A 26,738-nucleotide genomic window follows, 5' to 3' on the forward strand; every position below is an offset into this window, starting at 1 on the left:
CTGATTACTGGACCTGAGATCCTGGGTGCGTGTCATCAATGAGGACACTGATTACTGGACCTGAGACCCTGGGTGCATGTAATCACTGAGGACACTGATTACTGGACCTCAGACCCTGGGTGCATGTAATCACTGAGGACACTGATTACTGGACCTGAGATCCCGGGTGTGTGTCATCAATGAGGACACTGATTACTGGACCTGAGACCCTGGGTGCGTGTAATCACTGAGGGCACTGATTACTGGACCTGAGACCCTGAGTGCATGTAATCACTGAGGGCACTGATTACTAAACCTGAGACCCTGGGTGCGTGTAATCACTGAGGACACTGATTACTGGACCTCAGACCCTGGGTGCATGTAATAACTGAGGACACTGATTACTGGACCTGAGATCCTGGGTGCATGTAATCACTGAGGACACTGATTACTGGACCTGAGACACTGGGTGCATGTAATGACTGAGGACACTGATTACTGGACCTGAGACCCTGGGTGCATGTAATCACTGAGGACACTGATTACTGGACCTGAGATCCTGGGTGCATGTAATCACTGAGGACACTGATAACTGGACCTGAGGCCCTGGGTGCATGTCATCAATGAGGACACTGATTACTGGACCTGAGATCCTGGGTGCATGTAATCACTGAGGACACTGATTACTGGACCTGAGACCCTGGGTGCATGTAATCACTGAGGACACTGATTACTGGACCTGAGATCCTGGGTGCATGTAATCACTGAGGACACTGATTACTGGACCTGAGACCCTGGGTGCATGTCATCAATGAGGACACTGATTACTGGACCTGAGATCCTGGGTGCATGTAATCACTGAGGACACTGATTACTGGACCTGAGACCCTGGGTGCATGCAATCACTGAGGACACTGATTACTGGACCTGAGATCCTGGGTGCATGTAATCACTGAGGACACTGATTACTGGACCTGAGATCCTGGGTGCATGTAATCACTGAGGACACTGATTACTGGACCTGAGACCCTGGGTGCATGTAATCACTGAGGACACTGATTACTGGACCTGAGATCCTGAGTGCATGTAATCACTGAGGGCACTGATTACTGGACCTGAGACCCTGGGTGCGTGTAATCACTGAGGACACTGATTACTGGACCTCAGACCCTGGGTGCATGTAATCACTGAGGACACTGGTTACTGGACCTGAGATCCTGGGTGCATGTAATCACTGAGGACACTGATTACTGGACCTGAGACCCTGGGTGCATGTAATCACTGAGGGCACTGATTACTGGACCTGAGACCCTGGGTGCATGTAATCACTGAGGACACTGATTGCTGGACCTGAGATCCTGGGTGCATGTAATCACTGAGGACACTCATTACTGGACCTGAGACCCTGGGTGCATGTAATCACTAAGGACACTGATTACTGGACCTGAGACCCTGGGTGCATGTAGTCACTGAGGACACTGATTACTGGACCTGAGACCCTGGGTGCATGTAATCACTGAGGACACTGATTACTGGACCTGAGACCCTGGGTGCATGTAGTCACTGAGGACACTGATTACTGGACCTGAGACCCTGGGTGCATGTAGTCACTGAGGACACTGATTACTGGACCTGAGACCCTGGGTGCATGTCATCACTAAGGACACTGATTACTGGACCTGAGACCCTGGGTGCATGTAATCACTGAGGACACTGATTACTGGTCCTGAGACCCTGGGTGCATGCAATCACTGAGGACACTGATTACTGGACCTGAGACCCTGGGTGCATGTCATCAATGAGGACACGGCTTTCTGGTCCTAAGATCCCAGGCTTTGATGCCTTGACCTGACAACCTGTGTATGCCACCACGGGGAGGCTCTGAGGACCAGACTTGAGATTTCAGGTATGTGTGGGCAGTGAAGACGAGACCTGACACGATTGTCTTCCTGCCTTGTATAACATTCACAGAACATGCAGTGACAACCTCAAATTCAGCGCAGAATTCTCCTCCTCTTCCTTTCCAGCCATAGTCGTAGTTCACTCATTTTAGGTCTGTCACTAGCAGAAGGTCATGGAGGCACAAGGTGCACGGCGACGCTTCCCGTGGTCTGGCTTCATCCTGCTTCTATCAGGTAATTTTTCCCATCTTCCATCAAGACTCATGTGTCCGCAGACTCTTCACGGGCCGGGGACTGCCAGGATCTTTACATTGTGAGAAACATATAAGCAACGAGAGAAACTAATCGGTGCTGATAAAATAAGGAACAGGTTTAGGACGAGGAAGCGAGAATAGTCTGTGAGTAAGAGGAATACTGAGGTCCGGTGATGTCTAGAAGAACCAAGATAAGAAAGGAGTAGAGGACCCCTAGTAATGGGGCAGATAGGGGTCATGTGGGATACAGGGTGACATGACCCCATCATTGTGATATAATAAGGAGGGGTCATCAGCGATAAATACTGATATAATACAGGAGGATTATCAGAGATACAGTGCTGTGCAAACGTCTTAGGCAGATGTGGAAAATTCTGCAGAGTCAAAAGTTTCAGACGCAGAAGGGTTATTCATTATAAAAGGCTCACAGTTACCAAAATGCAAAGTCACTGAAGAAGAGAGAAATATAAATCCCATCAGCATCTGGTGACCGCCCGTCCCCTCCATCATCAGTATCTGGTGACCGCCCATCACCTCCATTATCAGTATCTGGTGACTGTCCGTCACCTCCATCATCAGTATCTGGTGACCTCCCGTCCCCTCCATCATCAGTATCTGGTGACCTCCCGTCCCCTCCATCATCAGTATCTGGTGACCTCCCGTCACCTCCATCATCAGTATCTGGTGACCGCCCATCACCTCCATCATCAGTATCTGGTGACCGCCCGTCACCTCCATCATCAGTATCTGGTGACCACCCATCACCTCCATCATCAGTATCTGGTGACCGCCCGTCACCTCCATCATCAGTATCTGGTGACCGCCCGTCCCCTCCATCATCAGTATCTGGTGACCTCCCGTCACCTCCATCATCAGTATCTGGTGACCGCCCATCACCTCCATCATCAGTATCTGGTGACCGCCCGTCACCTCCATCATCAGTATCTGGTGACCGCCCGTCACCTCCATTATCAGTATCTGGTGACCGCCCGTCACCTCCATCATCAGTATCTGGTGACCGCCCATCACCTCCATCATCAGTATCTGGTGACCTCCCGTCCCCTCCATCATCAGTATCTGGTGACCTCCCGTCCCCTCCATCATCAGTATCTGGTGACCTCCCGTCACCTCCATCATCAGTATCTGGTGACCGCCCATCACCTCCATCATCAGTATCTGGTGACCGCCCGTCGCCTCCATCATCAGTATCTGGTGACCTCCCGTCCCCTCCATCATCAGTATCTGGTGACCTCCCGTCACCTCCATCATCAGTATCTGGTGACCGCCCATCACCTCCATCATCAGTATCTGGTGACCGCCCGTCACCTCCATCATCAGTAACTGGTGACCACCCATCACCTCCATCATCAGTATCTGGTGACCGCCCGTCACCTCCATCATCAGTATCTGGTGACCGCCCGTCACCTCCATCATCAGTATCTGGTGACCTCCCGTCCCCTCCATCATCAGTATCTGGTGACCTCCCATCCCCTCCATCATCAGTATCTGGTGACCGCCCGTCACCTCCATCATCAGTATCTGGTGACCTCCCGTCACCTCCATCATCAGTATGTGGTGACCGCCCGTCCCCTCCATCATCAGTATCTGGTGACCTCCCGTCCCCTCCATCATCAGTATCTGGTGACCGCCAGTCCCCTCCATCATCAGTATCTGGTGACCTCCCGTCACCTCCATCATCAGTATCTGGTGACCTCCCGTCCCCTCCATCATCAGTATCTGGTGACCGCCCGTCACCTCCATCATCAGTATCTGGTGACCTCCCGTCACCTCCATCATCAGTATCTGGTGACCGCCCGTCACCTCCATCATCAGTATCTGGTGACCACCCGTCCCCTCCATCATCAGTATCTGGTGACCTCCCTTCCCCTCCATCATGAGTATCTGGTGACCGCCCGTCACCTCCATCATCAGTATCTGGTGATCGCCCGTCCCCTCCATCATCAGTATCTGGTGATCGCCTGTCCCCTCCGTCCTCAGTATCTGGTGACCGCCCGTCCCCTCCATCATCAGTATCTGGTGACCGCCCGTCTCCTCCATCATCAGTATCTGGTGACCGCCCGTCTCCTCCATCATCAGTATCTGGTGATCGCCCATCACCTCCATCATCAGTATCTGGTGACCGCCCGTCTCCTCCATCATCAGTATCTGGTGATCGCCCGTCACCTCCATCATCAGTAACTGGTGACCACCCATCACCTCCATCATCAGTATCTGGTGACCGCCCGTCACCTCCATCATCAGTATCTGGTGACCGCCCGTCACCTCCATCATCAGTATCTGGTGACCTCCCGTCCCCTCCATCATCAGTATCTGGTGACCTCCCATCCCCTCCATCATCAGTATCTGGTGACCGCCCGTCACCTCCATCATCAGTATCTGGTGACCTCCCGTCACCTCCATCATCAGTATGTGGTGACCGCCCGTCCCCTCCATCATCAGTATCTGGTGACCTCCCGTCCCCTCCATCATCAGTATCTGGTGACCGCCAGTCCCCTCCATCATCAGTATCTGGTGACCTCCCGTCACCTCCATCATCAGTATCTGGTGACCTCCCGTCCCCTCCATCATCAGTATCTGGTGACCGCCCGTCACCTCCATCATCAGTATCTGGTGACCTCCCGTCACCTCCATCATCAGTATCTGGTGACCGCCCGTCACCTCCATCATCAGTATCTGGTGACCACCCGTCCCCTCCATCATCAGTATCTGGTGACCTCCCTTCCCCTCCATCATGAGTATCTGGTGACCGCCCGTCACCTCCATCATCAGTATCTGGTGATCGCCCGTCCCCTCCATCATCAGTATCTGGTGATCGCCTGTCCCCTCCGTCCTCAGTATCTGGTGACCGCCCGTCCCCTCCATCATCAGTATCTGGTGACCGCCCGTCTCCTCCATCATCAGTATCTGGTGACCGCCCGTCTCCTCCATCATCAGTATCTGGTGATCGCCCATCACCTCCATCATCAGTATCTGGTGACCGCCCGTCCCCTCCATCATCAGTATCTTTTGACTGCCCGTCCCCTCCATCATCAGTATCTGGTGACTGCCCGTCACCTCCATCATCAGTATCTGGTGACTGCCCGTCCCCTCCATCATCAGTATCTGGTGACTGCCCGTCTTCTCCATCATCAGTATCTGGTGACTGCCCGTCCCCTTCATCATCAGTATCTGGTAACTGCCCGTCCCCTCCATCATCAGTATCTGGTGACCCCCCGTCTCCTCCATCATCAGTATCTGGTGATCGCCCGTCTCCTCCATCATCAGTATCTGGTGACCTCCCGTCTTCTCCATCATCAGTATCTGGTGACTGCCCGTCCCCTTCATCATCAGTATCTGGTAACTGCCCGTCCCCTCCATCATCAGTATCTGGTGACCCCCCGTCTCCTCCATCATCAGTATCTGGTGACCGCCCGTCTCCTCCATCATCAGTATCTGGTGACCGCCCGTCCCCTCCATCATCAGTATCTGGTGACCGCCCGTCACCTCCGTCATCACTATCTGGTGACCGCCCATCTCCATCATCAGTATCTGGTGACCGCCCGTCACCTCCATCATCAGTATCTGGTGATCGCCCGTCTCCTCCATCATCAGTATCTGGTGATCGCCTGTCCCCTCCATCATCAGTATCTGGTAACTGCCCGTCCCCTCCATCATCAGTATCTGGTGACCCCCCGTCTCCTCCATCATCAGTATCTGGTGATCGCCCGTCTCCTCCATCATCAGTATCTGGTGATCGCCCGTCTCCTCCATCATCAGTATCTGGTGACCGCCCGTCTCCTCCATCATCAGTATCTGGTGACCGCCCGTCCCCTCCATCATCAGTATCTGGTGACCGCCCGTCACCTCCATCATCAGTATCTGGTGACCGCCCGTCCCCTCCATCATCAGTATCTGGTGACCGCCCATCTCCATCATCAGTATCTGGTGACCGCCCGTCACCTCCATCATCAGTATCTGGTGATCACCCGTCTCCTCCATCATCAGTATCTGGTGATCGCCTGTCCCCTCCATCATCAGTATCTGGTAACTGCCCGTCCCCTCCATCATCAGTATCTGGTGACCCCCCGTCTCCTCCATCATCAGTATCTGGTGATCGCCCGTCTCCTCCATCATCAGTATCTGGTGATCGCCCGTCTCCTCCATCATCAGTATCTGGTGACCGCCCGTCTCCTCCATCATCAGTATCTGGTGACCGCCCGTCCCCTCCATCATCAGTATCTGGTGACCGCCCGTCACCTCCATCATCACTATCTGGTGACCGCCCATCTCCATCATCAGTATCTGGTGACCGCCCGTCACCTCCATCATCAGTATCTGGTGATCGCCCGTCTCCTCCATCATCAGTATCTGGTGATCGCCTGTCCCCTCCATCATCAGTATCTGGTGACCGCCCGTCCCCTCCATCATCAGTATCTGGTGACCGCCCGTCACCTCCATCATCAGTATCTGGTGAATGCCCGTCCCCTCCATCATCAGTATCTGGTGATCGCCTGTCCCCTCCATCATCAGTATCTGGTGACCGCCCGTCCCCTCCATCATCAGTATCTGGTGACCGCCCGTCACCTCCATCATCAGTATCTGGTGACTGCCCGTCCCCTTCATCATCAGTATCTGGTGACCGCCCGTCTCCTCCATCATCAGTATCTGTTGACCTCCCGTCTCCTCCATCATCAGTATCTGGTGACCGCTTATCACCTCCATCATCAGTATCTGGTGACCGCCCGTCCCCTCCATCATCAGTATCTGGTGACCGCCCGTCCCCTCCATCATCAGTATCTGGTGAATGCCCGTCCCCTCCATCATCAGTATCTGGTGACCGCATTTTGATAATGGATACAAATAATCTAATCATTCTCGTATTAGCGGGAGCTTCTGACTCTGCAGCGCTTTTCCCACACTGATCTAAGACTTTTGCACGGTGCTGTATGTGATATACCACTCATCATAGTGATATGATAGAGGGATGGTTGTAATAAAAATCGTATTATAGCTCCAGCGGGGGCCACCATTGGAGACGAACCGCCCGGGGCCACTCATGCCCACGTGATGATTTTGGGAGCCATGTGCACAATCAATATATCGTCCCTGTTTTGCTTTCTGCAGATTTTTGTGACATTGTGTTATTTGGTGTATGTGCATTGTCAGCTGTCATTACATTTTTCATATGCGTTATCTCTGTATACGTTGCATGGTGTCATTGGCTCTTCTTCTCCCTGTGTAGTTCACGTAGACATTGGCCCTTGAGCCTTAGTTTGGGTTCGGGAGTGAGGCTCTCTAGTTTACACTGTTGCAGGTTTCTTTTAGCAGTGCAGGGGTTAATCACTCAGTTGAGAGCTGCTGGGAGCTTTCCTGCATTAAGGCTCTCAGCTGTGCACTGTTAGCCCCTCCCATCTCCTTTATGATCTGGGTCCAGGCTAGCACTCACTGTCAGAGCTGGATTAATCTGCATGGTTAGGAGATGGGGGTTTTCAGTTCTTTATTTGGGCTTTTCTCAAGCTAAAGTTGATGTATTTGTCTTCTCTGGAGATGAAGCTCTTTTGTCTGTAAATGTCTCTGCTTTGTCTGGTAATATTTGCATATTTCTTGTATACAGTGGGGGAAATAAGTATTTGATCCCTTGCTGATTGTGTAAGTTTGCCCACCGACAAAGACATGAACAGTCTATAATTTTAAGGGTCGGTTAAATTTAACATTGAGAGATAGAATATCAAAAAGAAAATCCAGAAAATCACATTGTATAAATTCTATACATTTGCATTTTGCAGTGAGAAATAAGTATTTGATCCCCTGGCAAACAAGACTTACTACCAACCCTTGTTGCCCACTACATCCTGGGAGACGGTTATTGACCATGAGAAAGGTGCAATGCGGCACACAAATACCCAGATTAGTCACTGACACATCCAGTCCATCTGAGCCCACAAGTTTTGTGTATAATGGCCCCTTCTATCTTCAAACATGAGGGACGGCCATGGGCACTCGAATCGCTCCCCGCTAGGCTAACTTATATGTGGGGAAGTGGGAAGAATCACCTATACATCAGGTGGCTGGCCTGGTTTGTGCCGCGGCTTCATTGATGACGTCTTTTTATATGGGAAGGTTCCTAAAATGATCTTTAAACCGATATAATCGGCCTGCACTTCATGGATTTAGCAGTGGGTGTGAATCACATCAATCTAATCACATAACAAGCTGCCACTTTCCATCATGGTTACTTAATATCCCTAAAGGCCAATTTACCCGTCTCCGGAGGAACTGCACAAACCGATTACATCGAGGATCCGTTCATATCCAAAGGATACAGCACAGATTCAGTGGAGGCCACACTCAGCGAGGTGCAGGATCTGCCTAGGACTAATCTGGCACATAAGAACCCACTATCACCTCTGGATCTTCATCACCAAATTGCTCTAATTCCTATCATTACTGACTACCACAACGACTGTGGCAAATTAACCCCTTCCCGCCGCGGCCCTTTTCCGTTTTTTGCGTTCTCGTTTTTCGCTCCCCTCCTTCCCAGAGCCATAACTTTTTTATTTTTCCGTCAATTTGGCCATGTGAGGGCTTATTTTTTGCAGGACAAGTTGCACTTTTGAACGACATCATTGGTTTTACCATGTCGTGTACTAGAAAACGGGAAAAAAATTCCAACTGCGGTGAAATTGCAAAAAAAAGTGCAATCCCACACTTGTTTTTTGTTTGGCTTTTTTGCTAGGTTCACTAAATGCTAAAACTGACCTGCCATTATGATTCTCCAGGTCATTACGAGTTCATAGACACCAAACATGTTTAGGTTACGTTTTATCTAAGCAGCAAAAAAATTTTCAAACTTCGTTAAAAAAAAAAAAAAAAATTGCACCATTTTCCGATACCCGAAGCGTCTCCATTTTTCATGATCTGGGGACGGTTGAGGGCTTATTTTTTGCGTGCCGAGCTGGCGTTTGTGATGATACCATTTCGGTACAGATACATTTTTTTGATCACCCGTTATTCCATTTTAATGCAATGTCACGGCAACCAAAAAAACGTAATTCTGGCGTTTCTAATTTTTTTCTCACTACGCCGTTTAGCGATCAGGTTAATTTTTTTTTATTGATAGATCGGGCGATTCTGAATGCGGCGATACCAAATATGTGTAGGTTTGATTTGATTTATATTGTTTTATTTTCATTGAGGCGAAAGGGGGGCGATTTAAACTTTTATATTTTTTTATTTTTTTCATATTTTTTTAAACTTTTGCCATGCTTCAATAGCTTCCATGGGAGGCTAGAAGCTGGCATCACTCAATTAGCTCTGCTACATAGCAGTGATCATCAGATCGCTGCTATACAGCAGAAATGCAGGTGTGCTATAAGAGCCGACCACAGGGTGGCGCTCACAGCTGCCGGGGATCAGTAACCATAGAGGTCTCAAGGACCTCTATAGTTACTATTCAGAAGCATCGCTGACCTCCGATCATGTGACGGGGTCGGCGATGCGCTCATTTCTGGCCGTGCGGGCGGAAGTGCCGGTTAAATGCCGCTGTCAGCATTTGACAGCGGCATTTAACTAGTTAATAGTGGCAGGTGAATCGCGATTTCACCCGCCGCTATTGCGGGCACATGTCAGCTGTTAGAAACAGCTGACATGTCCCGGCTTTAATGCGGGCTCACCGCCGGAGCCCGCATCAAAGCAGGGGACCCGAGCTCCGCAGTAATATTTCGGCGGAGGTCGGGAAGGGGTTAAAGGGCATTGCATCCAAATACTGGAACATCTTAAAGGAAGATATGATCACTGGCCAATTCCTACCATCATCTCGTAGAAAGACCCCCTCTCTCGTAGTGAGTGGCCAAGCAACAAGTAGAATCATTAGTCAGTTAGGTGTACTACTAGTGAGTTGTGAGGTCCCTTGGTCCCAATGAGACCAGTGTCCTGAACCGGTGTCCCTGATCCCTGTGTGGCCAGTCCTGTATCCGAAGTCCCCTGGTCCTGGAGTGGCCAGGGCCTGTATCCATAGTCCTCTGGTCCCAGAGCAGCTAGTGCCTGAACCTCGTCCCCTGGTCCCGGAGTTGCCAAGGCCTGAACCTCATCCTCTGGTCTCTGTGTGGCCAGTCCTGTATCTGAAGTCCCCTGGTCCTGGAGTGGCCAGGACCTGAACTTTGTCCCCTGGTCTGTGAGCAGCTAGTTCTGCACCCAAGGTCTCCTGGTCCTGGAGTGGCCAGGGCCTGTATCCATAGTCCTCTGGTCCCAGAGCAGCTAGTGCCTGAATCTCGTCCCCTGGTGCCGGAGTTGCCAAGGCCTGAACCTTATCCTCTGTTCCCTGTGTGGCCAGTCCTGTATCCGCAGTCCCCTGGTCCTGGAGTGGCCAGGGCCTGTATCCATAGTCCTCTGGTCCCAGAGCAGCTAGTGCCTGAATCTCGTCCCCTGGTCCCGGAGTTGCCAAGGCCTGAACCTCATCCTCTGGTCCCTGTGTGGCCAGTCCTGTATCCGCAGTCCCCTGGTCCTGGAGTGGCCAGGACCTGAACTTTGTCCCCTGGTCTGTGACCAGCTAGTTCTGTACCCAAGGTCCCCTGGTCCTGGTGCGGCCAGTCATGTTTCCAAAGTCGCCTGGTCCCAGTGTGGTCAGTATATGTACATTATTCACTGGTTCATGAGTGGCCAAACCCTGATCCAGTATCCTAGACCGGCACGTCTGAACTATGCCCTAAATCAGTGTCAACAGTTGCAGTACTGGGCTCTGCCCATGAGTGGTAGCTGGCGGCTACCTGCAGGCCAGGCTGTCTCCACCATCAGGAGCTCCAGTGAACACCACAGCCCTGTGGCACAGTGGGTCCACAAATCCACATGCGCCACAGTTGGGCGTAACAGTGTGCTTGGCAATCGGCCGTGCTGATCCCCAGTCCTCCCTGCGCTCAGAGCTGTGTCGGCAGCTGAGCTACCAGTGGGAGTGCCAGTAAAGAATGTTGTACCATCTGATGACACAGAATGCCTGACTGGAAGCCCTGACGCCAGGACAATCCGAGACTTGTGCTCCGGTAATGGAACTCGTCCTGTCTAATCCGCCTCAGTCCTAGGAGGATCCGGAGCAGTGCCGCGTGGTCCTGGAGCAGTGCCGCTGGGTCCTGGAGCAGTGCCGCTTGGTCCTGGAGCAGTGCCGCTTGGTCCTGGAGCAGTGCCGCTTGGTCCTGGAGCAGTGCCGCTTGGTCCTGGAGCAGTGCCACTTGGTCCTGGAGCAGTGCCGCTTGGTCCTGGAGCAGTGCCGCGGGGTCCTGGAGCAGTGCCACGGGGTCCTGGAGCAGTGCCGTGGGGTCCTGGAGCAGTGCCGCGGGGTCCTGGAGCAGTGCCGCTTGGTCCTGGAGCAGTGCCGCGGGGTCCTGGAGCAGTGCCGCGGAGTCCTGGAGCAGTGCCGCGGGGTCCTGGAGCAGTGCCGCGGGGTCCTGGAGCAGTGCCGCGGGGTCCTGGAGCAGTGCCGCTTGGTCCTGGAGCAGTGCCGCGGGGTCCTGGAGCAGTGCCGCGGAGTCCTGGAGCAGTGCACGTAGTACCACTTGGAGGTTTTCAGACAGCTATTTTCCTCTGACTGGGCCAAGGTGGGAATCCTAATGCCCTACCTATTTAGCGAGTGCAGTAGCGCTGGAGACGCTGACAGACTCTTACCCTCCCTGGAATGATGAGGATCGGACCCCTGCACATAGAATGACTCTTTTATCATTTTTATTATGTTGTTCTTAGTGAATTGAAGCAAGGTTGCTAAATTCTGGACGAATAAGACTAAGTTCACACTGGGCATTTTTGCAGCATATTTTTTTATACATTGTTTTATGCTACTTTTCAGCTGCATTTTCCATTACCAGCAAAGCCTATGAGACTTCAGAAATCTCATGCACACACACTGTTTTTTTGTGCTTTGCTTGTGTTTTTGCACAGTAGAGCAGGTCACTTCTTTCAGCGTTTTTTCAGCGTTTTTCACCCATTGACCTGAATCCGTAGTGGAAAAATGCTGAGAAAACCCCACCAAAAACGCAGGTATCAGGTTTTGCTGAATATTTTTGCCAAAACCTGATTCTATAGAATAGGAATTTTTTCAACATTAAACATTATCAGCATGTACAAGAGACAGGTCTAGGATGCCAAAACCGCAGCAAAAAACACACAAAAAATGTCTGCACTGACCCCATCTACCGCCCTCTCACGGGGACAAGTGCCCTTTATGCCGTAATTTCTAGGTTACAATCACCCCGTCCTCATTCATTTCTTTATATTTTATTATATATATTCTATCACGCATTTCTATTTTATTTCACGAGGGACATAAGTCTTTGTTCTTTCTTCTTTTTCTCAGCTGCTTAGCGCGGTATTTATTCATCTAGTCATCTATCACCCTACAGCTGTCACAAAAGACCCGATTCCCTGTCAGCGGCATCCGGTTTATCCTATTTCCCAAAAAATGTTTTCAGGTGCTAGTGTCTTATACCTTTTTCACATCTATTCTAAGCTCCTGAAGGTGATTTTTGCTGCAGTTTGGTATTTTTGCGCTGCTGAGGTGTATAGTGGTACTCTGTCTGCACATAGTGCTGCAACCCCTGCCCTGGTCGCTAGGCAGCGCGGCACAAATACCATGGTTACTGCCAGATCACGGCACCAGGTGGGACTTTAGCTTGTATATTGCTGAGATTATTGTCCACTTTCTGTCCAGCTGTGTTTTGCTGCAGTGAGCTGGTAGGTAATTTGCTCTCTACTGGGAGCCATCGGCTGCTCCTTCTATATAAACGCCAGCAGACAGTCTGTGGCTGTCACTGATTAGTTAGTTCAGTGGGGTTTGTGCTATCTTCTGTAGCCTGATGTCTGACCTCATCTTGTATTTTGGGCGTCCGCTTGCCTTCTGATTTTGTTCGCTCTGGTTCGCCGCTATGGATGGCAACCTTCCATAGAAGTATTTTAGTGGACGTCGTACAGGAGTTAAAGTGTAAAAAGTACATTACCAGCCCTCCGCCAGGAGCGACGTCCTGCTGAGGATTACAGCACTGAATGTCGGCACTGGGCCTCTGACTCACAGTGGAATGACCCGGCCCTTCACCATCGGTTTTGCTCCAGACTCTCTGACTCCCTTGACTCCGCCATGTTCCTGGCAATCTGTCTTGACAGGTGGTTGAGTGACCACAGACATGAGCGCATTGCTGACCCCGCACCTCCACCACAGGCTTGTATACCTGTTGCCGTTACTGAGGAACCAATGCAGGTTGTGATGACCAACTCCTATCAACAACAAGGGGCCAAGCACCAAACACTGAATCTTGGCAGCAACTGTGTAAAGCCTGGACCATGGATGCTGCCTGCCCAAGACAAACACTGCCAGAAACTCGCCAGCACTTAGGAGGGGCCGCGGATGACCACATAAGAGCACAGGTATTTCCCTATGAGTCCGCAAAGTTATTATTACCTGTTTATTTCATCTGTAGAAATCAGCGCAGCTTCAGGCCGTTATTGATTGCGGTCCTGCAGCAAATTTTGTGCCAAAGTGACAAAAAAATCTGGGCTTACTCTTATTAACATGATGTTCTCCCGTGAAGTCACCGCTATTGATGATGCCCTTCTCCTCCGGGGTGCGGTCACGTTATCATTAAGGAAGGGTCTCTGCTTGTTGGAGCTCTACATCATGAATGTGTGTTGTTCTTTGTCCCTGATCCCTTGTCGGTGGCCGTGGTCTTGGGCCTTGGTTACGTAGACATAACCCGGCCATTTACTGGCACCAGGGTGATATTGTTCACTGGAGCCTGGACCTCTATAAACCCAGTGATTACCCGAAATATTCAGAATTGTACAGAAGTATTTTCTGTGTCTGAATCTGATACATTTCCTCCACACAGATTATTATTGTCACATAGATCTGGTACCAAACTCCCGCCTTCCGAAGGATAAAATATATAATCTACAGTAACTGGTCCAGAATGTCCGACCATGAAAGATTCTATAGCAGACAGTCTGCAGGAGTTTCATCAGACGTCCACATCACCACAGGGAGCAGGGGTCTTATTTGTTAGTAAAAAAACGGTGGTCTCAGACCTTGTAATGAGTATCTGGAGCGTAAGAAAATTACCGTAGAGAATCAGTGTCCTCGGCCGGTCATCCTGGACCTCTATTTCAGCTGTTGGGAGCCGACGTCGATCCCTGGGGAGTGGATGACCCGTATAATAGGAGATGAGGGTGATGGCATGTATCACCCCTGAGGGTCACTGTGAGGGTCTTGTGACGCCTTTCTGTAATGCGTCAGCTGTTTTTTAGGGTTTTGTTAGTGACATATTCAGAGATATCAGTGGTGAATATGTGGTCATCTGTGGATGGCGTCTCGGTCTCTTCACACGATATTTTGTCACACATCAGACATGTACGTTCTATATTCCAGAGAGAGACAATTCTCTATTCACTAAACTCGGAAAAATGTTTTTTTCTGCTTGAAGAAGTAAACTGTCCACTAAAGGTTTTCGCATTGATCCCTCAAATGTCCACGTTGGGAAACCCGTCAGCAGGATTTTGCTAGGTAAAGCACACACATGGCCATATTGGTGCTGTAATACTAATTACAATGATGCCTGTGGTGAAGAAATCTGTTTTGTAGGATTTTGTGTAATCAGGGTTTGAAGTTTTCTCTTAATCATGGCTGCTTCGTACATCAGAGCAGGACTGTGGGGCGAGTCTACAGCTCTTCCCCTCCACTGCTCCCGCTAGCTTTATCGTCCTGCGGGTTTAAACGTTGCACTGGCGCCACTCTAGCCGCTGGTGATCTTCAGGAAAATGCCACCGGTGGCTGCGCATGCGCAAATTGAGCGTTCTTGGTAGCGCAGATTGAGATCTCGCCTTGGTGTAAAATTTAAACCAGGAGGTTGATCAAGACAACAGGAGCATCGGAGGGGGTCGTGTCAGAGCCAAAGACTCACCGCACAGTCCATCCCACAGTCCAAACCTGCATGAAACTATGATTATAAGAAAATATTAAACTTTGATTACGCAAAATCCACATAGACAAAAATTCCAAAATCGCCAAATCACTGACCAACCAAAAAGTAGCAGATGTGATAACTGGCAGCCCAGGCCGTCCACACTGGGAACTGAGTTAACGGTTCTCATCTGACCTGATGCTGATTCAGCCTGACCTAGAGTGTCCTTTATAGTGGAGGGCGACCCCTCTGAGGTAGATGTTGGAGCGAGGTACTCTGACACTCGCTCAACTTTGTCCAATGCGTCTTCTTGTCACAAACATTTTCTTCAACGGAGAATAATTATGTCGTCAGTAATTGTGAATTGTTGACAGTTGAGTGATTCTTCCAGGACAGGCACCACCTACTAGAAGGAGCCAAACATAAAGACCCAATTATCAAGGACCAACAAAATCTGACTTATCATGAATCTGCCAAAAGACTGAATTCTAGACAAGTGAGATGGGCTCTGTTCTTTTCTAGGTTTGATTCTGTGGTAACTTTTAGATCTGGGACTAAGGTTGGTAATGCCGATGCTCCTTCCTGAAGCCTCTGTCCATCTAAGTCCATGGACTCTGAACAGCTCCCTATTTAAGCTAAGGGTTTTGTTGTGTCCTCCAATTTCCCTGGATCATATTGAGGAGATCTGTAGATCTCAAGCATTGGCTCCAGACAATACTCCCATGCCAAAATGGTTTGAAACGGGATCGGACTCTTTTGTCACATCCTGTAGATTTACCATAAGTGTCCTCCTCTAACAAACTTATCAACTAACTGACAGAACTTAAAGGTTTGGCTGAGTATAATTTGTCATTATTCCTCAGGGATATGGAGGGTGTTGTATCTGTCCAGCCGAGACTTAAAAATCAGCCTTTGCTTTTATTAACACAAGTCACGCTCATGAGTCGCCCTGGCAGGGCAGTGGGGTACTCGGTACCGGGTCCGGACGCTCTTAAAGAGGATGTCACGATGGCTGCGAACAGGTCTGTGGCCCTGGGACTCAATTAATTAAAGAGGAAAGGTCTTTTAAGGGATATGGTGAAAGTCTATTGTTGTGACGCCACCTATGGTGTTCGGTCAATAGGGGGACCGACGCTGCTTTAAAGGGGTCCTCTGGGGGATGTTGATGCCGCAGTGATGGTGACGCTTCCCATAGGTGAAGTGGGTCTCCAGGGTTCCCAAGGTGTGCGGCAGAGATGTTGTATGTGCAGCGCCCCAGAGTCCTGGTCGTTGCAGTAACGTCGCTCTGCCACTAAGGGGGGCGATGTTACGTCTGATGGCACTAAAGGAGTTCACCTGACCAGGTATCACAGTCACACATTACACTTCACACTCCAACCACCAGGGGGAGCAAAGGGTTCTATGTATTAGGCCACTCCTCACACTCTGGTAAAACTGGGGGCTGGATAGGAAGTTATGGACAAGCTGTCTGGGTTTTGCCCAGGTAACATCTAGTGAGAGAAGAGTGTTACTTGGGAAGATTCAGGGGGGTCCCTGTCAGGGGTGGGATCCTGACAGTGGCCTAGCGAACAGGACAGATCGTTACGGAACTGCGCCTGCACCTCATTGCGGCGGCATCTTAAGAAAGGACAAGAAGCGAGGTTTATTGTGGAGAAATGAGAAACGAGATCACAGCACAAAGGCAATAGAACCAGTAGGAGTCGTGCCCCAAGATCAGCAACATCCTACTGAGGCGCGTAGCCGGTGGCCGGAACGCCGAGGAAGTAACAGACTCTACGCATTACTTTAAACCAACGGCAGGGCAGTTAACTTTAGGTTGGCGGTCTCACCTAAATCACCTAATGAAGACAACGAAGGCAATTGTGGGAGAGGGGCGTCTCTAGGGTCCCTATAAAATAACTCCAGGCCTACCCCGTCATACGGGTGCGTCCTATCCATATCATCTGGGGGACGGAGAGAAAGAACAGAAACATACATGACAGTTGTGAGGACTATCCTGTGGTGCTCAGCAGGGAAGTACTACAACACACAGGCGCTAGTAGGAAGGCTACTGATCTCCACCTGCAAAGGGAACTCTGGATGTGCCTTCGGACCGGCCGGTCTCAGCCAGCCCAGTTAGCAGTGCTCTGGATTGCGGATGCCGAAGCCTTCAGTAAAGAGGTAAAGAGACTGCAACCCTGTGTCCTCGTCATTTACTGCGACCTACACCGTCACCTACATCTTAAATTGGGCGCCCCTTAGCAGGGCCACGGACTGGGACAGGCCACCGTGACATCCCCAGAACCGAGAGAGACCCGGTACCGAGTACCCCGCTGCCCTGCGTTTGGGGGCCGCTCCATATGCTGAGGAATGAATAGAGGACACAAGGTATAAAGTCTTTACCTGGTTTACTGAAGATGTAGCAGGCCTCAGTCCAGGGTACCAGCAACAGGTACATAAGGAGTTCAGGCAGCCCAGAAACAAGTGAAATCCCTTTGGCAAGTCAGGTTGGGTCCCTTGCTGCCTGAGGTATCCTAACAAGGTCCTGGTCCTCTTTCCGTCCTGGGACAGTGCCTGTATGATAGGCAGCTTGAGCCGTTCCTTCTGGGGTCTCTGCACGGTGACTCCAGGCTCCAGAATGCTGCTGTACCACAGGCTTAATGCGGGCAGTATACGTATAGTTCTATGCCCTCTGGTTCTGCTGTGGGGTTTGTAGTCCCCCTTAGCCTCGGGCTCCCAGTACCCGGTTTCCTCGCTCCGGCTCCTCAGAGGCCCAATAGCAGCCTCTTTGAGCCCTAAATCTCTCCTCTGCTCCTTTCCTGTCTGATCCAGAGGTCTGCTATCACTAGTCTCCTGGGACCAACTCTCTGCCCACTGTCTCTCAGACTGGCTGACTCCTCCTCCAGACCAGGATGGACATAGGGAAGCTGCCCTAAAACAGGGTTTTGAGCTCCACCTCCTGGTCTGGACTCAGAAGGTGTGTGTGGGATTGACCTTCCAAAGGAATTCCTCTTATTTCCAGGCATAGCACTACCCTCCCCGAAAGAAAGGCAGCACTACTGTGGTACCCAGTGGCATAACTACAAAGTTATGGGCCCCGGTGCGAACTTCCAAATGGGCCCCCCCGCCATAAAATTCAATGTAACCCCCATAGAATATAATGCAGCCCCCCTCATAGTATAATGCAGCCCCTCCATACAGGGACAGTGAGAAAGACACAAGCAAATGGTGACGAGGGGGCAGAGGAGAGGGCACAAGGGGGCAAGGAAGACAGGCACAAGGGGACACATGGGGGCTAGGAGGCAGGGGAGAAGGTTACAAGGGGACTAGTGGGCAAGGGAGACTGACACAAGGGGACAATGGAGACTGACACAAGGGGCACACGGGGACAAGTGGGCAAGGGAGACTGGCACACGGGGAATAGTGGGCAAGGGAGACTGATACAAGGGGACTAGTGGGCAATGGAGACTGACACAAGGGGACAAGGGACAAGCACAAGGGGACAAGGGAGACAGGCACAAGGGGACACACAGGGACTAGTGGGCAAGAGACTGACAAGGGGACAAGGGATACAAGCACAAAGGGACACACAGGGACAAGTGGGAAAGGGAGACTGACACACAGGGACTAGTGGGCAAAGGAGACTGACACAAGCACAAGGGGACAAAGGAGACTGACACAAGCACAAGGGGACATAGGAGACAGGCACATGGGGACACACAGGGACTAATGGGCAAGGGAGACTGGCACATGGGGACACAAGCATAAGGGGGACAGGCTCAAGGGGACACACGGCCCCCTGACCTGCCAGAGCCGCTTGCAGCTGCGACCGTGGTAGTTACGCTGCTGCCTCACACACACACATACTACAGATATCACACACACACTACAGATATCACACACACACACTGCAGATATCACACACACACATCATATTACAGATATCACACACATACTAGTTATCACACACACACTACAGATATCACACACACACACACAGACACACTACAGATATCACACACACACTACAGATATCACACACACACACACACATCATAATACAGATATCACACACACACATACTACAGTTATCACACACACACTACAGATATCACACACACACACACACACACACACACACACACACACACATACTACAGATATCACGCACACACACACACACACACACACACACACACACACACACACACCAGAGATACCAGCTCATATACACAACTCACAATCTCCTCTCTGGTACAGGGGTGGCTGATGTAAACCGGCTGCAGCTCCTCAGCTTCTCCTGACTAAAGCGGCTCTGTCCCACACCTCCCCCCTGCTCTCACCTTCTGTCCCGGGGTTATTTTGGCTTTCTCTTAAATACGATCTCATTCAGACGTACATGAGATATATGAGGGGGGAAAAAATAGTAGTTACTCACCGATAACGGTGTTTCTCTGAGCCCATGACGGCACCACGGAGAGAGGGGATCCGCCCACCAAGGACAGGAAACCTACAGATAAAAAGGTGGTACCTCTCTCCCGCATCAGTTGTTTACAGAGCATGAAGGGAATATCAGGTTAATGATTACAAATGTTTCAACATTACTAAACCTTAATAAAAATACCGCGTGCTTAAAGATTATATACATAACTAAACATTATAAGAATATGCACACCCACGCGTGAGGGAGGGAATGTACGGGTGCCGTCATGGGCTCAGAGAAACACCGTTATCGGTGAGTAACTACTATTTTCTCTGTCCCCCATGACGGCACCACAGAGAGAATTGCAGAGACTGTACATTAGGGAGGGACTACCGCTTCCAGAACCCTTCTACCAAAGGTAAGGTCTGAAGAAGAATTTAAGTCCAACCGATAGTGCCTAAAGAAAGTTGAGGGTGAAGACCAAGTAGCAGCTCTACATATCTGGTCTATTGTTGCTCCGGCTCTCTCTGCCCAGGAAGCCGCCATCGCCCTAGTTGAATGAGCTTTAACTTCCCCTGGAGCTGGCATCCCGCTTGAGGTATACGCGAGGTTGATGGCATCCCTGATCCATCTTGCCAATGTACCCTTGGAGGCCTTTTTGCCTTTCCGAGGGCCCTGAAAACACACAAAGAGAGATCCTTCCTCTCTACACTCCCTAGTAGCCTCCAGGTAATGGATGAGACACCTTCTAACATCCAATGTGTGTAGTGATTTTTCCCCCTCGTTTTTAGGGTTAGGACAAAAGGAGGGAAGAGAGATCTCTTGGGACCTATGGAACCGGGAGGCCACTTTTGGTAAGTATGCCGGATCAGTTTTTAATACCACCCTGTCCTCCAATATTAGCGTGAAGGGTGGCCCGGCTGACAAGGCTTGTATGTCGCTAATTCTTCGGGCTGAAGTGAGGGCTACCAAAAGGGAGGTTTTAAAGGATAGAATCTTTAAGGGAAGTTCTTTTAAGGGCTCAAAGGGGGTTTTTGTAAGGGCTGTGAGAACTAGATTTAAATCCCACTGAGGGGCTCTACGTAAGGGTAGAGGTCTAGACCTTTCTGCCGCCTTAACGAATCTGGAAACCCAACGATTCTTTGCTAGATTGTAATTAAACAGTGCCCCAAGTGCGGCAATATGGACCTTCAGTGTATTAGTGGCTAGGCCTTTTTCCAGCCCATTTTGCAGAAATTTTAACACTGATTTGAGAGGGATTCCCTCTGAGATTTTAACACCTGAGGAAGAGAGGAATTTTTTTCAGATTTTGCCATACTGTTTAGTAGTTGTTAATTTTCTACTTTTTAAGAGGGTTGATACTAAACCTTGAGAAAAGCCTTTCTCTATTAGTAACCCCCTCTCAAATTCCAAGCTGTCATGTGTAACCTCGCTACCTGCGGGTGTGATACTGGTCCCTGGAATAGGAGGTTGGGTAGGTCTGGGAGTATCCAAGGATCTGTTATAGACATCCTTCTGGCCCAGGAAAACCAAGTTCTCTTCGGCCAGAAAGGGGCAATCAATATCACCCGGGCGCTGTCCTCCCTTATCTTCCTCAGAACCGCTGGTATCAGTGTGATAGGGGGAAACGCATAAGCCAGTTTGTGCTTCCAAGGAATCAGGAAAGCATCCAGCGCCACCAGGTTGCCTGCTGGGTTTATGGAACAAAAGGTGGTCACCTTCCGATTTAGGTTGTTTGCGAAGAGATCTATTGTCGGAGATCCCCACATCTCCGTTATCTGATTGAATATGGACTGGTTCAGTTCCCATTCCCCCTGTTTTAGGCAGACCCGACTTAGGTAGTCTGCCTTGAAATTGTCCACCCCTTTTATGTGAAGTGCCGTCAAGGATGCTAAATTGTTCTCGGCCATCTGTAAGATTGAATGTGTTACTTCCATCAGTGGTTGAGAGTGGGTTCCCCCCTGATGGTTTATGTAGGCCACTACCACCCTGTTGTCTGAAAACAATCTTACATGATGTGAGCGAAGGGGTTTTTGGAATTCTGTAAGTGCGAACTTTACTGCCAGCAATTCCTTCATGTTGGAGGATGCTTCTTTTAAGTCGTCTGACCATGTCCCCTGAACCACTAGATCGTGTAGGTGAGCCCCCCAGCCGATGGGACTTGCGTCTGTGGTTACTACCTTTGACACTGGGATTACCCATGGTAGACCGCGGCCCAGATTGCTGTCTTTTGTCCACCAATCTAGTGAGAGAATTGTATTTGACGAGAAGGTGAACTGACTTTTTAAATTTCCCTTCAGGAAAATTTCTTCTGCTAATATTTGCCATTGCAGTTCCCTTGTATGTGACTGGGCCCATTGGATGGCAGAAATGCAGGCTATCATGGACCCGAGGAGAGACATTGCCTCTCGAAGCGATATGGAGGGGAGATCCCTTGCCCGGGATACTAACCCTACCATCTTTTGGATTTTTTCTTGGGGTAGGCGACATTCCTGGGAGATGGAATCCAGCGTGATTCCCAGGTACTCCTGAATCTGATTCGGTATTAGTCTGGACTTCTTCAGATTCAGGAGCCACCCCAAGCTTTCCAAAGAGTCCATAACCCTCTCCAGTTGGTTTTTGCAATGTTGGGGAGAGTTGCCTATTATCAGGAAGTCGTCCAGATATGGGACGATTAGGGTATTTTGTTTTCTCAGGTCTGCCATAACTTCCGCTATCAATTTGGTGAATACCCGTGGGGCTATTGCGAGACCGAACGGGAGGGCTGTAAACTGATAATGCTTTATCATCCCTTCTATCTCGATTGCCACCCTGAGGAATTTTTGGAAGTCTTTGTGAATGGGGACGTGGTAGTATGCGTCCTTTAAGTCGAGTACTACCATGAAACAATGCGGAAACAATATTTTGACTGCTGTCTTTATTGTTTCCATTTTGAAAGGTTCCACAATCAGGTGTTTGTTTAAGTTTTTTAAATTGATAATTGTCCTGAAAGACCCATCTGGCTTTTTCCTGAGAAAAATCGGAGAGTAGAACCCTCTCCCTTTTTCCTGGAGGGGGACCTCTCGAAGGACCCCTTTGTTCAATAATGTTGTGACTTCCTGTTCCAGAGCTATCCGCTCCTGCGGAGAAGCTCTCTGAGATGTCACCAGGAAGGACGGCTGAGGGAACGTGAGAAATTTGAATTTCAGTCCCGACCGTATCAAGTCCAGAATCCAGGCACTGCTGGTTATCTTCTCCCAGGCTGAGAGGAAGAGGGACAATCTTCCTCCCACCTGGGGCAAAAGTTCATTGTGAGGGTTTTTTTGTATCGGTGGGGCTCTTGTTGAAAATAAACCCTTTATTCTTATTCTTTTTGTCTTCCCACCTGTCCTGTGCCCTAGGGGGCTTCCTACGGAAAAAATTTTTACTCCGAAAAGGACGTTTGTAAGATGGGTATTGCAGGACGGGAAAGGACTTCTTTTTGTCCCCTGCTTTCTCCAAAATGTCATCCAGAGTGGAGCCGAAAAGAAATTCTCCCTCACAAGGAATATTACAAAGTTTTGCCTTTGTTTGGAGGTCTCCGGGCCAACATTTGAGCCAGAGGGCTCTTCTGGCTGCATTGGAGAACACCGCCGATCTGGCCGAAAGCCTGATGGAGTCTGCTGACGCATCGGCCAGAAAAGCGGCTGCCCCTTTCATTACTGGTAGGGTACTTAGTATACTGTCTCTGGATGCTTTATCCTTGAGCTGAGATTCCAGCTGGTCAAGCCACACCATAAGGGAGCAGGAAGTGCAAGCTGCGGCCACCGCTGGTTTTAGGCCCCCTCCTGCTGCGTCCCAGGAACTTTTTAGGAAAGCATCTGCTTTTTTATCCATGGGGTCCTTTAAGACCCCCATGTCCTCAAAAGGTAGGGCAAACTTTTTTGATGCTTTAGCGATTGCTACGTCTAATTTGGGTGCTTTTTCCCAAAAGGAGCATGTGGGGTCTTCAAAAGGGTATTTCCTTTTGGGCGTAAGCAGGGCCTTTCTCAAAGGTTTTTTCCACTCTTTATTGATTAGGGCTTGTATTTTATCATTAAGAGGAAACACCCTTTTTTTCTGCTCCAGTCCGCCAAACATGATGTCTTGGACTGATTTTTTAGTGTGGGAATCTGCTAGACCCATGGTGCTTCTGACCGCTTTAATTAGGGAGTCTGTTTCTTCTAATGGGAAGCAACTACGGCCTCCCTGAGAAGAGGACGATGAAGAGGATGATGAAGAATCAGAGGAATTTGAACTAATCTCCCCGCTATCCGAGTCACTAGAGTCAGATATAGGGGTTTTTTGCTTAATTTTTTTACGTTTTTTATTCTCCTGGAGAGACTTAAAAATATCTTCCACCTGAGTTTTAATAAGAGTTTTGAGTTCTGTGGCGAACCCCGGAAGCCCTTCACAGAGAGTTTCCTCCATACAGGATTTACATAATCTTTTTTCCCAGGAGGCAGGTAAATCTTCTTTGCAAAGTGCGCAGATCCTGTGTTTGGACTTCCCTGCACTCTTCCTTCCCTAAAACAAGCAAGAGAAAGGTAGGCTCTATTAGCCGGAGCATTCACGGAGATCACTCACCACCTGGTGTACCCTCAGTACCGACTGTGGATGGTCCGTATCGACAGTATGGTGCTCCTTTGATCCGGATGCAGCACTAGAATTCTTGCTGTGCTGAGATCCAGACCGCGCTCCAGCTCCATGCCGCTGGTCATGAGAGGACCCTTTCCCCTGCTGCCGGCGTTTCTGCTGCTGCTGCGGTGCCTGCGGTTGCTGCGCTGGTGAGCCCTGTAATTCGGGGTCACTCATAGCTGCTGGGCAACACTGGCTGGACTCCATTAGAGCAACCAGCCAGGGAGTCAAGCTCCATTTTTAAATATTCCGCACGCCGATATTCGCGCGCTTTCCGACGCTTTGCTCTGCGCATGCGCGAATCCCAGCATGCTCCGCGTCGTCCCAGCAAGCCCCGCGCCGCCCAGAATGCCCTGCTCCAACCAGCAGGCATTGCGGCACCCGCGCATGCGCGTTACTAACCAGGAAGTCCGGCACCACGCCGTTTGATCTTCCTGATGCGCCGTTCAAGCGCGCATTGTTGCGCCGTGCTCCACCTATGGAGGGACCCCTCACAGTGGTTTTCGCGCGGGTGTGTGCCATCTGGAACCCCCACATAGTGAGGATTCCTCTAGGAGCCGCAGCGCTGCTGCTGCGGTCCCCCGCTCACCCTAGAGACCTACTGATCCCAGCGGTGGCGCTTCGGGTGGCCCAGCCTAGCCGAGGCAGGGAACCCCCGCTGCCTGAACCGGTCTGACTGGCCCCGGAATCCAACGATGATCTAAGGTAAGATCTGCTGCAGGTCCCGTCAAGGACAGGAAACCAAACTGATGCGGGAGAGAGGTACCGCCTTTTTATCTGTAGGTTTCCTGTCCTTGGTGGGCGGATCCCCTCTCTCCGTGGTGCCGTCATGGGGGACAGAGAAATACAGACTGAGAAGCTGTCTCATCGTTATCACTGGAGCGGCTTTCTGTCTCTCACGTGCCCCGGCTGCCCCCTTCCCCTAGATACGCCTCGGACTGTTGCCGTGCAGGAGGAATCTCCTGCACTGCAACATGGTGTTGGGTGCTAGCACAGCCCGCACAGTGGTCTATCCAGCACAGCCCGCACAGTGGCCTATCCAGCACAGCCCGCACAGTGGCCTATCCAGCACAGCCCGCACAGTGGTCTATCCAGCACAGCCCGCACAGTGGTCTATCCAGCACAGCCCGCACAGTGGCCTATCCAGCACAGCCCGCACAGTGGCCTATCCAGCACAGCCCGCACAGTGGTCTATCCAGCACAGCCCGCACAGTGGTCTATCCAGCACAGCCCGCACAGTGGTCTATCCAGCACAGCCCGCACAGTGGTCTATCCAGCACAGCCCGCACAGTGGCCTATCCAGCACAGCCCGCACAGTGGTCTATCCAGCACAGCCCACACAGTGGTCTATCCAGCACAGCCCGCACAGTGGCCTATCCAGCACAGCCCACACAGTGGTCTATCCAGCACAGCCCGCACAGTGGTCTATCCAGCACAGCCCGCACAGTGGTCTATCCAGCACAGCCCGCATAGTGGTCTATCCAGCACAGCCCGCACAGTGGTCTATCCAGCACAGCCCACACAGTGGTACATCCAGCACAGCCCACACAGTGGTCTATCCAGCACAGCCCGCACAGTGGCCTATCCAGCACAGCCCGCACAGTGGTCTATCCAGCACAGCCCGCACAGTGGTCTATCCAGCACAGCCCGCACAGTGGCCTATCCAGCACAGCCCGCACAGTGGTCTATCCAGCACAGCCCGCACAGTGGTCTATCCAGCACAGCCCGCACAGTGGTCTATCCAGCACAGCCCGCACAGTGGTCTATTCAGCACAGCCCGCACAGTGGTCTATCCAGCACAGCCCACACAGTGGTACATCCAGCACAGCCCACACAGTGGTCTATCCAGCACAGCCCGCACAGTGGCCTATCCAGCACAGCCCGCACAGTGGTCTATCCAGCACAGCCCGCACAGTGGTCTATCCAGCACAGCCTGCACAGTGGTCTATCCAGCACAGCCCGCACAGTGGTCTATCCAGCACAGCCCGCACAGTGGTCTATCCAGCACAGCCCGCACAGTGGTCTATCCAGCACAGCCCGCACAGTGGTATATACAGCACAGCCCGCATCTCTCGCCCCCACCGAGAATGCCCCCACAGTCCAGTAAAAAAAAAAAAAAAAACACTCTCCTCACCTTTCCTCTTGCCAGCGTTGCTTCCTGCTCCGGTCTCAGGCTCGGCTGCAGTCTGCCCAGGACACAGCAGGTGCGCGATGATATGATGTCATCGCACACCTGCAGTGTCAGAGGCAGAGCGGGGAATGTCATGATTCTCAATGGCGAGAGAACATAGCCCAGCATATATGAGAACTAGCTCTTGGAAGATGGAAACTATACTGACCATGAACTAAACCTGCCGCACAACTAGAAGTGGCCGGGTAGCATGCCTACGTTTTTTAACCCTAGATGCCCAGCGCCAGCCGGAGAACTACCTAATCCTAGCAGAGGAAAAGACAGTCCTGGCTCACCTCTAGAGAAATTTTCCCAAAAGGCAGACAGAGGCCCCCACATATATTGGCGGTGATTTTAGACGAAATGACAAACGTAGTATGAAAATAGGTTTAGCAAAATCGAGGTCTGCTTTCTAGATAGCAGGAAGACAGAAAGGACACTTTCATGGTCAGCAGAAAACCCTAT

At 50.8% G+C, this 26,738-nt stretch overlaps 1 protein-coding gene across 3 annotated transcripts in view; it reads left to right on the plus strand.

The window, feature by feature from the left end:
- The first annotated feature begins 2,005 nt into the window (after nt 1-2,005).
- The window catches only part of CD2 (CD2 molecule), a 98,353-nt gene continuing 73,620 nt past the window's right edge, over nt 2,006-26,738 (plus strand). For 2 of the 3 annotated variants that reach the window (XM_077299340.1, XM_077299341.1), the window contains exon 1: nt 2,006-2,114. In XM_077299340.1, coding sequence (XP_077155455.1) covers nt 2,054-2,114 — 61 coding nt within the window. In that variant the 5' untranslated portion in view covers nt 2,006-2,053. The remainder of the gene's footprint in view (nt 2,115-26,738) is intronic. The other variant, XM_077299342.1, reaches the window with a different exon arrangement.

Source organism: Ranitomeya variabilis, chromosome 3 (assembly GCF_051348905.1).
Source record: "Ranitomeya variabilis isolate aRanVar5 chromosome 3, aRanVar5.hap1, whole genome shotgun sequence".
Taxonomy (NCBI): domain Eukaryota; kingdom Metazoa; phylum Chordata; class Amphibia; order Anura; family Dendrobatidae; genus Ranitomeya; species Ranitomeya variabilis.